Source organism: Phaseolus vulgaris, unplaced genomic scaffold, assembly GCF_000499845.2.
Source record: "Phaseolus vulgaris cultivar G19833 unplaced genomic scaffold, P. vulgaris v2.0 scaffold_13, whole genome shotgun sequence".
Taxonomy (NCBI): domain Eukaryota; kingdom Viridiplantae; phylum Streptophyta; class Magnoliopsida; order Fabales; family Fabaceae; genus Phaseolus; species Phaseolus vulgaris.
This window is the reverse complement of record NW_027174082.1, coordinates 601609-614404: the sequence shown is the minus strand read 5'-3', so window position 1 is coordinate 614404 and position 12796 is coordinate 601609. Positions and strand designations below refer to the sequence as shown.

General features: G+C 34.2%; 1 protein-coding gene across 1 annotated transcript in view; it reads left to right on the top strand.

Annotated features, from left to right (window-relative positions):
- Nucleotides 1–269: 269 nt before the first annotated feature.
- LOC137816903 (probable plastidic glucose transporter 1) overlaps nucleotides 270–12796 on the top strand; it is a 31272-nt gene continuing 18745 nt past the window's right edge. The window contains exons 1-2 of the mRNA XM_068620074.1: nucleotides 270–724; nucleotides 7810–8010. Coding sequence (XP_068476175.1) covers nucleotides 423–724; nucleotides 7810–8010 — 503 coding nt within the window. The 5' untranslated portion in view covers nucleotides 270–422. The remainder of the gene's footprint in view (nucleotides 725–7809; nucleotides 8011–12796) is intronic.

Sequence of the window (12796 nt, the reverse complement as noted above, 5' to 3'; positions counted from 1 at the left end):
TTACCAATTTCTCATCCTTCTTTCTTCTTCAATCCGACCATTATTAGACTATCGGTTTCTGTTTACTCATCGTTTTCAATTATGACTTCATCTCTTTATTATATAGGGTTTCACAGCACTCAATCATTTTTCATGTGGAGTTTTTATTTTGTTACTTATCAGCTCATCAAATTAAAAATGAAAAACAATTAAAAAGTTCTACAAATTGTGAATGTACCTATATCACCCATATTTATAAAGAGGAGTATTTTGATCTATTCCTACTACTATACTACGGGTGTATGAAAAGAATATAAATAATCAAAGTAAAGAGTTTCTTGGTGTCCTTTATAAAACTTGATTCTATTGTCACTTTCAATCTTAACCCATAGTATCGTTTTAAGAAGGAATATAGGGTGATTATAATTTTTCAGTTTTGAAGGATGAATTCCCTTCATTCGGTTTCAGTAGCGATTGTTTCTACTCATTGCCACCCAATTCGCAAACTCCTTTCCTTCTACAAAGCCAAAACCAAAACCAAACCTCACAATCTCATTTGCTCCTTTCGCCACCCTTCTAATAGGCTCCTAGTTTCAGCCCTCAAACGCGATTCCCCCGATGACGAAGGACCAGAAAAGCTCCCATTGCGTCAAAACGCTGCAAGTTTTGATTCGGGATGGTTGCCTGCTTTTCCCCACGTTCTTGTTGCTTCAATGTCCAATTTTATATTTGGGTATCACATTGGGTCAGTTTTTTCTTCTATTCCTTACTGTAACTTCACCTTTCATTCTGTGCTGGGAGATTGATAAATACTTGCATGCAGAACCTTAGTCTTTTTTCGAACTTTGAGATAAAAGTTTTGTGAAGGGACACTGTGCAGCCCATTTTCTTGTTAGAGCGGCGCACTGCTATGCATATACAAATGAGATGAGCTTCTTATGTAACAAAAAAAGTGTTTTACATGTTTAGTTTTTAAAAATAAAATCAGTTTAATGTAATCAATAAATAATTTGGCACTGGATTTAGTTCGAAGCTTCTGATGCAAAACAGTAGTTCGGAGGGGAGAGTAATGTATGGAATTATTGCTAGATTTAATTGTGAGAACCATTGTATTGAATGAAAAAACTGATAGCGAACAAAATGTTACCGAACTGAAAAGTGTTGTAGTTCTTGTTACAGAAACGTTTATATAGATCAGAGAATTACGGATGTTATTAAGGAGCAATAGGGAACTCTACTTATAAGTGAGAATAAACAGAAATGAGAAATATCTCTAGCACCCCCACATGCTCAAGGTGAGATAAATGTGTAGATCAACTACTGCGAGCTTGGATCTAATAAACAAGAAGTTTTATAGGAGATAGAGTTTTAGTGAGAATGTCTGCCCGTTGATCATGAACCATGACCATGAATATGTTGAACTATCGGTTGCTCGGCAAACACTCTTTCTCAAACAAAGAAAATATCAAGTTTTATGTGCTTTGTTTTCGCATGTGGAATGGGATTATGAGAAAGATAACAATACCCGAGATTGAGAAAGATAACAATACCGGAGATTGTCGCAGTAAACAATTGGAAAACAGAGGAATAACGAGTTCACTAAGTAATGTTTGAATCCAAAGAAGTTCAGTGGTGGCAGAGGCAAGACTTTAGTATTTTACTTCTGTACTAGATCTAGCAACGATTGTTTGCTTACAAGACCACCACGTAACTAAAGTATAACTAAGAAATATAGCTGCTCTGGAAGTGAACCATTGATCATTTGGATTAGTGGCCTAGTCTCTACCACAAAAAGCTTTAATCATTATAGTTGATTAGGAAGAGATAGAGTAATTTGGATACTACGATAAGAGTTCCCTTCAAATATCGAAGTATGCATTTTACAACAGTCCGAAGAGAAAGAGGAGTTGACACAAATTGACAAACTTTGTTAGTATAGAGACATATTTCTGGTCGAGTGATACTGAGATATTGAAGATCACCCACCACAAATCTATAAAAACATGGCAAAAAGGTCCTTAATGTATTTAGTTTGAGACATAAGAAGAGACCCATTGGATTAAGGTTGAACTTCTATACCAAGAAAGAAATCGAGATTATGAAGCAATTTTAGAGAAAAACCGGAATCCCTTTTTTTATAATAAGATGATGCATCAAAGAAGGAGAACTGTATAGCATCAACATATACCAACAAATATACCTCGTAAGATTGATGATTATAGACAAATATACCAACAAATACTTGTTGTCTTTGAAACCAAATTGGAATAATGTTGTTTTAAGATGATCAAACCAAACACAAAGCTTGTTTAAGTCCAAAAATAGCATTTTTGAAGTTTACAGACATGAGAAGTATCAACAGCTACGTCATTGAGAAAACTGTTAAGGAATGCATTATGAACATCGAAATGAATACACCACCTATAAGTAATAGCCAATGTAAGAATAAACCGAATAGAGATAGGCTTAATAATTGGTGAAAAAATCTTAGTTAAATCAAACCTAGGTTGCTAATTGAAACCTTTAGCAACTTTTTAAACTATAGGAAAGAGATGCAAAATGAGTTGAAACTGTGTGTTTTTGAGACAATATGGATGCTTTATTTATTTGAGAAAATGGAATCAATACAATAAATAGAGGAGATATGATATCCTCTAATAATAAAGATATGACATGGGAATAAATAGAAGTGTTCCTAATAATACACATATAATCCAGGTATTCCTAATCATATAGGATTTGCTCCTTATTTTTGTAATTATAACATTCCCCCTCGCACTGGAGTGTATAAGTAGTATGTGCCCAACTTGTTTCAAATATGATTGATCCTTGATACTCTTAAATGATTGATATATATGTCAACCAATTATTCATTAGAGTTGACAAATCTAATGGTGATGTTTCCAGACTATAGATTTTCTTTTATGAAATGACAATCTATCAGATACGAGACTTGGTATTGCCTATATAGTTAGTCTGGTAAGCCAGTTTATTCCTGATCCAAGAGAAAGACGCATGCAAGAAATTGATAAAATTCTTCAATACTTGAAGTCAAGCCTAAGTAAGCAAAAAGCTATTGTTTAGAAAAGAACACACTTTGACCCTGAAGGTATAGACTAATGCAAACTATGTAGGTTTTGTTACTGACAAAAAGTGTACCTTTGGGTATTGTTTCTTAGAGAAAGTTTGGCAATCTGAAGAAGCAAAGAGCGGGAGATCTCATTCTAGTGCAAACATATTGAAATTGTTAGATGTACTTCATTAAAGATAATCTTGACAAAGTTGTTATTCAATTACCAACTTGGGTTGGAGTGTTGTAAATAATGAATTATTAGGATGCAAATATTCTGAATATCTCCATAGTGATTAGGAGAACATATCTTTAGGATCTTCTTATTTTTTTCAACATATTATTATTTCCTTAAGAGTTTGCTTGTTACAAATAACGGTGATGAGAGTGTAATTGGTGTGATTGCTATCAATAAAATAATTCTTTATTTCCTTACTGTTGCATAATCAGGAGAATTATTCTGTAATTAAGTGCATATTTCATTCTCTATTTATTTGGACGGATTTGTTAGTGATTTGATTTGATTTGATTTGTACATCTTTAATCACCAATTATTTCTTGCTTTCATTACCTATTATTTTTTGCCTTAATTAGGTTGTAAACAGTCTATAAATTAAGATTGTAATCACATTTGTAAATTATCTCATAAATATATTTTATCTATTTCTTTCAACTTGGTATCAGAGCTCCTGATACGGGAGACTCTGGTTCTACAATCTTTTTTTTAGCAGCCTTCATTGCTACAATTACTTTTTTGGGCAACCTTCATTGTTACAATTACTTTTTTGGGCAGCCTTCATTGCCGCAATTATTTTTTTGGACAGTCTTAATTGCTGCAACTTGTTTTTTCCTTCTCTTTTCTCCATTAACCACCACCTTGCATCATTGACTGTTACTTCCACCGCCATTGATCGTCGACGACCACCACCGCCGATTGCTAGAACTGCAAAATTTTTCCGACGAACTTTTTTTGTGAACAAGACCAAAGTTTGCCAATTTGCAAAACTTAGTTGGTTTTGAGCTCTCATGGACTCCCTTAGTAAGACATCTAGCTATTATTCCTTGACTATGAGTGGTAAGAGTTCTACTTTCTTATCCTTTAATGGTTCTAGTACTGAAAATATCTGGATTATAGACTTTAGTTCTACTGATCATATGACACCTTATTCCTCTTATTTTTCATCCTACACTGCTTTATTTGGACACTACAGGCACACACTTCTAATCTTTAGCAAGGACGTGAATCTCGGTCATCCTCTCAAATATGGCTTCAACACATACGTCTTGGTCATCCTCCATTTAGTACCCTCAAGTCCTTATTTCCTGTTTTATTTACAAAAGTGTCTGCTCAGTCTTTTCATTGCGATGTTTGTCAGTTTGCTAAACACTATCGAACAACTTTTCTTCCCAATGCTAATAAAAGTTCTAAATGTTTTGATCTTATTCATTCATATGTATGGGGACCTTCACCTATTCCTAATATCTCTGGTCAAAATGGTTTGTTTCATTTATTGATGATTGTTGTCGGGTTACCTAGATATTCATCACGAAAGATAAGTTTGAAGTTTTTCACTTGTTTGTAAAGTTTTACAAAATGATTCAAACACAATTTGAAAGTCCAATTAAGAGATTGCGTTCTGATAATGGAAGAGATTATGTGAACCAAAACCTTTCCAAGTTCCTTTAGGAAAATGGAGTTGTTCATGAATTAACTTGTGTGGACACTCCTCAACAAAATGGGATTGCTGGAAGAAAAATCGCCATCTCTTTGAGGTTACTAGAGATTTACTTTTCCAAACGTTTGTTCCTAGATCTTACTGGGGAAGAAGGCTTGATTGCCACTTATTTGATTAATAGATTACCCTCTCGGGTTGTAGAGGGTGTTACTCATTCAGCTTATGACCACATTCTATCCTTCTATTCTCATGTAGATTAGTCTTCAAAATCGTGTCTTTGGTTGTTCTGCTTTTCTCCATGCTCATAGTCCGTATCGGGGTAAGTTAGATCCTCGTGCCATCAAATGTGTCTTCATCGGTTATGCCTCCAACAAAAAGGGTACAAATGTTATCACTCTCAAAGTCATAAAGTTTATGTTTCCAAGGATGTCACCTTTCATGAAATAGAGTCTTTCTTTCCCAGTTCTCAGCTTCAGGAGGAGAGTATTCAAGAAGCTGAGAATCTTGAGTTGCCACCTTTTCCTTTGTTGCAAGATTTCATTGTTAGGGTGGATGACAAAGACTCTGCACCAACATCATTACCAGAGAAGAATAATAAAGACTAATATTTTGGAAAACAATATCAGTGAAGGCAACAAGAACTCGTCTTGGTCGAACAAGAACCTGTGAGACTCTTGAGGACACCTTAAATACTGCTTTTGAACCTAACCTAAATGATTTACCTATTGCCTCGAGAAAAGAAAAAAGATCTTTTGCCAAATATCTTATATCCCAATTTGTGTCTACAAAAAAACTATCTATGCAGCATCGAAGTTTTCTTTCGCTACTGATTCTATTAGAATCCCTACATCAGTACAAGAAGCCTTAAAAGATGAGAATTGGGTTCGAGCCATGAATGAAGAAATGAGTGCATTAAAAAGGAATGAGACTTGGGAGATTATAGAGAGACCAAAAGATAAGAAATCAGTGGGTAATGCATTTGAAAGGAATGAGACTTGGTAGATTGTAGAGAGACCAAAAGATAAGAAAGAAGTGGGTTGTAGGTGGATATACACAATTAAGTATAAGTCTGATGACACACTGGATTGGTATAAAGCAAGGTTGGTTGCAAAAGGGTATACTCAGACCCATGGGATCTATTATGAGAAGACTTTTGCTCCAGTGGCAAAAATGAATACAGTCAGGATTATTCTCTCCCTGACAACACACTTTGGTTGGGCGATGCATCAATTTGACGTTAACAATGCCTTCTTGCATGGAAGCTTGGAGGAAGAAGTATACATGGAGATTCTACCTAGTTATGGTGCTATTAATGAAGCGAATAAGGTGGGCAGACTTAAAGAAGGCCCTATATGATCTTAAACAATCACATCGTGCTTGGTTTGGAAGGCTTACTCAAGCTATGGTATCTTTGGGGTACCGACAAAGCCAAAGTGACCATACTATGTTTATAAAACATTCTCTGAATGGTAAACTCATCCTACTTTTGGTCTATGTAGATGATATGATTATTACAGGTGATGATGAAATTGAAAAACAAACTTTGAAGGAGAGACTGACTGCTCAATTTGAGATGAAGGATCTTGGGAAGCTGAAGTACTTTCTTGGGATATAGGTTGCTTACTCTAGACAGAACATCTTTATTTCTCAAAGAAAATACATCCTTGATTTCCTCAAAGAAACTGGTAAGTTGGGTTGCAAGACCACTGAAGTTGCCAATAGAACAAAATCATAGGATTGGGAATAATGAGGAAAATCGAAAGGTGGAGAAGACACAATATCAAAGATTTGTGGGAAAACTCCTTTATCTATCACACACTAGGCCAGACATAGCTTATGCAGTTAGTGTGGCTAGCCAATTCATGCATGATTTAAGAGAAAGACACTTGCAAGCAATAAATAGAATTATTCAGTACTTAAAAGCCTCTCCAGGGAAATGATTGCTATTCAAAAAAGGGGAAAACTTATCCATGAAAATATATACTGATGCTGACTATGTAGGATCAATTGTTGATAAGAGATCCACCACAAGCTATTGCATGTTCCTGGGTGGAAATCTGGTGACATGGAGGAGCAAGAAACAAAATGTAGTTGGAAGATCAAGTGCAAAGCAGAATTTAGAGTATGGCTCAAGGGCTTTGTGAACTATTATGGATGAAGATCATACTCGATGATCTCAAAATAAAATATGAAGCTCCTATGGGTTTGGTGTGTGATTATAAGTTCGTCATTAGTATTGCACATAATCCACTTCAACATGATTGAACAAAGCATGTAGAGATAGACCGACATTACATTAAGAAGAAGTTGGATAATTGTCTTATAGCCACCGAGTACGTTCCTTCAAGACTCCAATTGGCAGATATGTTTACTAACAGACTTTGCACAAAGCAATTCAAAGATCTTACTTGCAAGTTGAGAATCATAGATATACATTTACCAACTTGAGGGAGAGTGTTGCATAATCAGGAGAATTATTTTGTAATTAAGTGCAGATTTCATTTTTTATTTATTAGGACAGATTTGTTAGTGATTTTATTTGTACAACTTTAATCATCCATTATATCTTGTTTTCATTACCTATTATTTCTTTCCTTAATTAGGTTGTAAACAGTCTATAAATTGATACTGTAATCACATTTGTAAATTATCTCATAAATATATTTTATCTATTTTTTTCAACTCTTTTTCTTTCAACTCTTACATAGTTCAAGTGTTTTTAGACATAGTTATGGGAGATCAAGTTCTTTCAGTGAAGTTACAAGACATGATGGGCAAAATTTTAAGTTGAGAGTAAATTAGAACTAGGTTTAATAGTTCTAATCAAAATTCTGTAAAGCTAGTTGAATGTGTTCCATTCCATTGAGGTTGTGGAAGTAAAAGCTAGAATGGTATTCCATCTCTTAAAGCCAGAATAGATAATTAATGTGGACAAATTATGTTGTAGCCAAGTATTTGCTAATCTTTTATGTGATAGGTTCAAAATAGCATGATGAGTTTTTAAATTTATATGGTGACTGGGTTTCAGTTTCTAGCTTCTTGTGAAGTTTGAATAATTTCAAACTTGATTACATATTTTTGCAGAGTCATGAATGGTCCTATTGTTTCCATTGCTCGGGAGCTTGGTTTTGAAGGAAACACTTTCATTGAGGGACTCGTGGTTAGTATATTTATTGCTGGTGCATTTATAGGGAGCATAAGCTCTGGTTCATTGGTAGACAAACTTGGTTGTCGGCTCACATTTCAGATTGATAGCATACCCTTAATCCTTGGGGCAATAATAAGGTAGTGTATATGGTTAATGAAATTATCAATATCTTCCTCTCTTCGTGTGGACCTTGACATTGTCTTGCTTTTATATAAAGATTTTGAGAATGAATCCTTTTAACTAGCTAACTCTCTACAGACTCAAGTTTCTAGACAATAGAAGCTTCTTATAATATGATTTTCAAAACTGATTAATTTTTACATGGTTTTAAGATGCATAGTTTTTTTACATAGATGTCCTATGCTTCATAAAGTAACGACTCTTGTTTTATAGGGTTTAAACTATTTTCCTAATGTTTGTTTTAGTAGAAATCAAAAGCCCTACTTAGTGCTTGTTTGGTAAGGGCCAGTTTTGTCGAGAAATAATTGCATTTTCATTTTATCTTTCAACAGCTGTCTCCCTTAGCTTTTGATTACGAGCTTGTTGTCCCCAAAATAAGTTAATTTGAACATAAACTTACAACAATGTTATGGCACCTTCTATTTTGTATAGTCGATCAGATTTAAAATTTGTCATGTGCAGTAATATGTAACAAAACAACATTGCTAATTTTAGAGAATATTAAATAAAAATTTGGGCATGTTAAAAAAAGAATCACAGTTCCAAATCGAGCTCTCTTTTCATTTTTTCTAATTTCCTTCTAGATGTCAACGACTTTTGCTAGATTTCGCCTAATAGAGCTCCTGTATCTTGGTTTCATTCATCTATCTGAAAGTGGTAGACTGTAGTTGTTTGACAACCACTATCTTATTGGTTGTTGGCCTTATGCATTTCTAAAATTTCTCATAATTAAAGTTTAGCTATCTTAAATGGGAAAGGATTGAAATTTATTTAATGTGACAAAAGCTTTTGTTCCAAAATCCAATATATTGATAGGTAAAATTGGTGCATTGCTTTTTATTTATTATAATAATTATAATTATAGAAATAAGGAAAAAATCTTATCTAGTAAAGAATATCTAGATTATATATGTATTATTGGAAACATTTTTATTTCTTCTAGTATCATATCTTTATTATTAGAGGAAATCAAATATCCTATATTTATTGTATTGATTCAATTTTGTTGTATAAATAAAACATGTGTTGTCTTAGAAGTACACAATTTCATCTCAATGTCTCTCTCTTCTCCTATAGTTTGATGATGCCTATACACCTGAAGAGTTGGTGGCGGTGGTGAATCTTTATATGCACTAGGCACAACAAGAGGAATATTAACCTAATTAGATGAAGACATAGAAGGAGAAGGACAAGATTTAAAGTCAAGGGAAGATTCACTGAAGGTGACATCTGCTGAAATAAAATAACAGTTCAGAGAAGGTGAGAAACACATTTGTGTGATCTATTGAACCCTAAAAAAACACATTTGTGTGACCTAGAAGATAATTTATGAAGACCAAGACTAAAATTATAAACAAAGCATGTGAACCCAAATGCTTTGGGAGGTAAGGAGTGAAAAGGGTCATGCTAAGAACAACGTCACCCCAAAAACACTGAGGAACATCACCATGGATTAAAATAATACGAGTTGTTTCAACAAGATGTCTTTTCTTTTGCTCAGCTACCCCATTTTGTTGAGGTGTATAAGCACATGATGTTTGATGAAGAATACCATGAGTAACCATAAATTTTTCAAAAGAATGAGAAAGATACTCACGTCCATTATCACTATGCAAAATTCGAATGGAAATTCCAAATTGATTTTTAATTTCATTGTAAAATATTTGAAATATAGAAAACAACTCAGAACGGTATTTCATTAAAAACACCCAAGTACATCTTGAATAATCATCAATAAAAGTAACAAAATACTGAAATCCTAAGTTAAACTTAATATGACTTGGTCTCCAAATGTCAGAGTAAACTAAGGCAAAGGGAGATGAAACACGTGAGACACCACTAGGAAAAGAACTACGAATGTGTTTCCCTAACTGACATGACTCACAATAGACAAACATGGAACAATTTGTTGCATCTTGGCAAGACTAGGATGACCCAAGGGAGCATGAATGAGAAAAGGAGAATCTATAATCACGCCAACATTTGCAAAGATTTGTAGTTGATAAAGTCCATGAGACTCACATTCGGTGTCAATCATCTGTCCCGAACTCCGGTCCTATAAAGAAACATAATCTTTAGTAAAAGAAATAACACAATCAATGGAACGAGTGAGACGACTAATGGATAATAAGTTAAATGGAGACCCAAAGACATAAAGAACATTATCACAGATAAAGAAGGAAAAAGATTAATAGTACCAACACCATGTGATGGTACCCTATATTCATTGGTCACGGTAACTGAAGGTAAATAACCCATAGTAGACCGGGAAGAGAAAAAATATTGATTACCAATAATGTGATATGTGGCACCTGAATCTAGAACCCAAAGGCCATGGGAAGTAGAGTGAGTGAGGCCAACAAAAGATGTACTTGAATGTGCAACAGAAGTAGTGGAACCAGGGTTTTGAGGATCCTCATACCATTTAAGAAATTCATTGAAAATAGCAGGCTTGCCTAGGGTATCTAATGAAGTATGGTCCACGGTAGAAGGTTGCGCAAAAGGAGTTTGGGCAACCGCAACAGATTTAGGAGGAGGACCATGTAAGGCATAACATCTGTCAATTTTGTGGTCAAGTTTGTCATAATGGTCACACTTGTGATGCCCTTTGCCCGGCTTATGAGGGCGAGTATATCAATGGTGTGTTTATCTGGCACACGTAGAAGGGTAGAACAAGTGGAAGAAAAATTGGACACAATAGGAGATCCAAAAATTTGATCATGAACATGAGAATAATCATAAAGGCCATGTAATCCCAATAACATGAAGAATTTGGATCTTTGCTCAAAGTTCTTGAGAAGGAGTGGAGGCAGTGGCAATAACTCATTAAAATCATGAAGAAGAGCATGAAGTTTACTCAAATATTTCACCATTGTACCATCATGGCGTTTGGGAGCTACAACTGTGAGACCCACCATAAAGACGTTGAATATCATTGGTGTATAATAATTTTGCTTGTTCCCAAACTTCTCAACATGTCATATAGTTACGAAAAAATTGTTTTAGAGATGAGTGAAAGGTAAATTTGATAGCAATGCATAATTGAGCATCATTTTTCAACCAACGGGAAACCTCATTTTCAGCAACATAGGGACGAGTAAGATGGTCAACATAAGCTTGACTTCTAAGTCATAATTTAATATCTGAAGCCCAAGTGTCATAATTGGTTTTATCCAATTTGTCAATGGAGAGATGAACATTGACATAATTAGTATAAATAGACGGATCCGTTATAGTGACAACGAAAGAGGCAGCAGAAGAAGACATAGATGATAAGGATAGATCCAGTCACCGACCAATTGGCGGCAGTAGCAACGATGAAGGCTCCGGTGAGAGTCTGACAGCGGCTCTGGCGAGGCGGTGGCTGGAAAATTCCAGTGAATAGTGGGTTCACCAACAAAAATTGAACCCTAACCCTATGCTCTAGATACCATATTAAGAAGTCGACTTTAAGTCTAATTCAACTTCATAAAACCGACTTATAAGGTAAGGTTTGTACTCACTTATATACTATGAAATGCTCTAATTACTAGTCTATGTGAGATCTCCAACACACCCTCTCACGTCGAGGCTACCAACTCATGTGTGAGACTATATCTTATGGGTGGTCCAATAGCGGGTGGCACGATAGGCTCAACAAACTCTCGCTAAGATAGACTTTAAATAACTTTGATACCATATTAAAAGAACAAAAAAAAATAGGGTAAATCCCTTGTGTATATTGAACACATAGGATTATGTTTATATAGAAAAAAAAAATGGGCTAAACCCATTACATAAATAGAAATATCAAACAATATCTATAGTATCTCATAATATCTAACAAAAATAAATATAGGATTGATATCCTTTGTGTAAAATATACACATAAGGGTGTTTATCAAGCTGGTGAATGTATATTTGATCCAAGAGAAAGCCACTTGTAGGGGGAGTGTTGCATAATTAGAAGATAATTATTCCATAATTAATGCATATTTTGTTTTTTATTTATTAGGAAAAATTTGATATGTTTTGGTGAATTGATTTGATTTGATTTGCATAGCTTTAATTGTATATTATTTATTGCTTTAATTACTTATTATTTTTTTTCTTAATTAGGTTGTAAATAGTCTATAAATTTAAACTGTAATCACATTTGTAAGCACATTCAGAAATATATTCAATCTTCTTCTTTCAACTTACAACACCGACTCCATAAAGTGAAATTCGCACGCACTTATATACTATGAAATGTCTTAATCTCTAGTCGATGTGGGATCTCCAACATAGCTCCCTCACATTGAGGCTACCAACTTGTGCATGAGATGCTATATTTATGTGTGATCCGATAGCGGTCCAAAAGCGGATGACCTGATAAGCCCAACAAATTCACAATAGGATAAGCTTTAAAAGACTCTAATATCACATTAAAAATAAAAAAACAAATATAGGATTAATAACTCGTGTCAAATACACACATATGATTGTTTATTTATAGATGGAAATAATAACAAAATGATAAAATAATAGAAACTATGGGCTAAGCTCGTTACATTCAACATGTTCCAACTTGAGTGGAGTGTTATAATTGTTGCATAATCAGGAGAATTATGTTATAATTAAGTGCAGATTCCATTCTATATTTATTAGGACATATTTGTTAGTGATTTTATTTTATTTTATTTGTACAACTTTAAACACCCATTATTTCTGGCTTTCATTACCTATTATTTCTTTCTTTAATTAGGTTGTAAAACAGTCTAT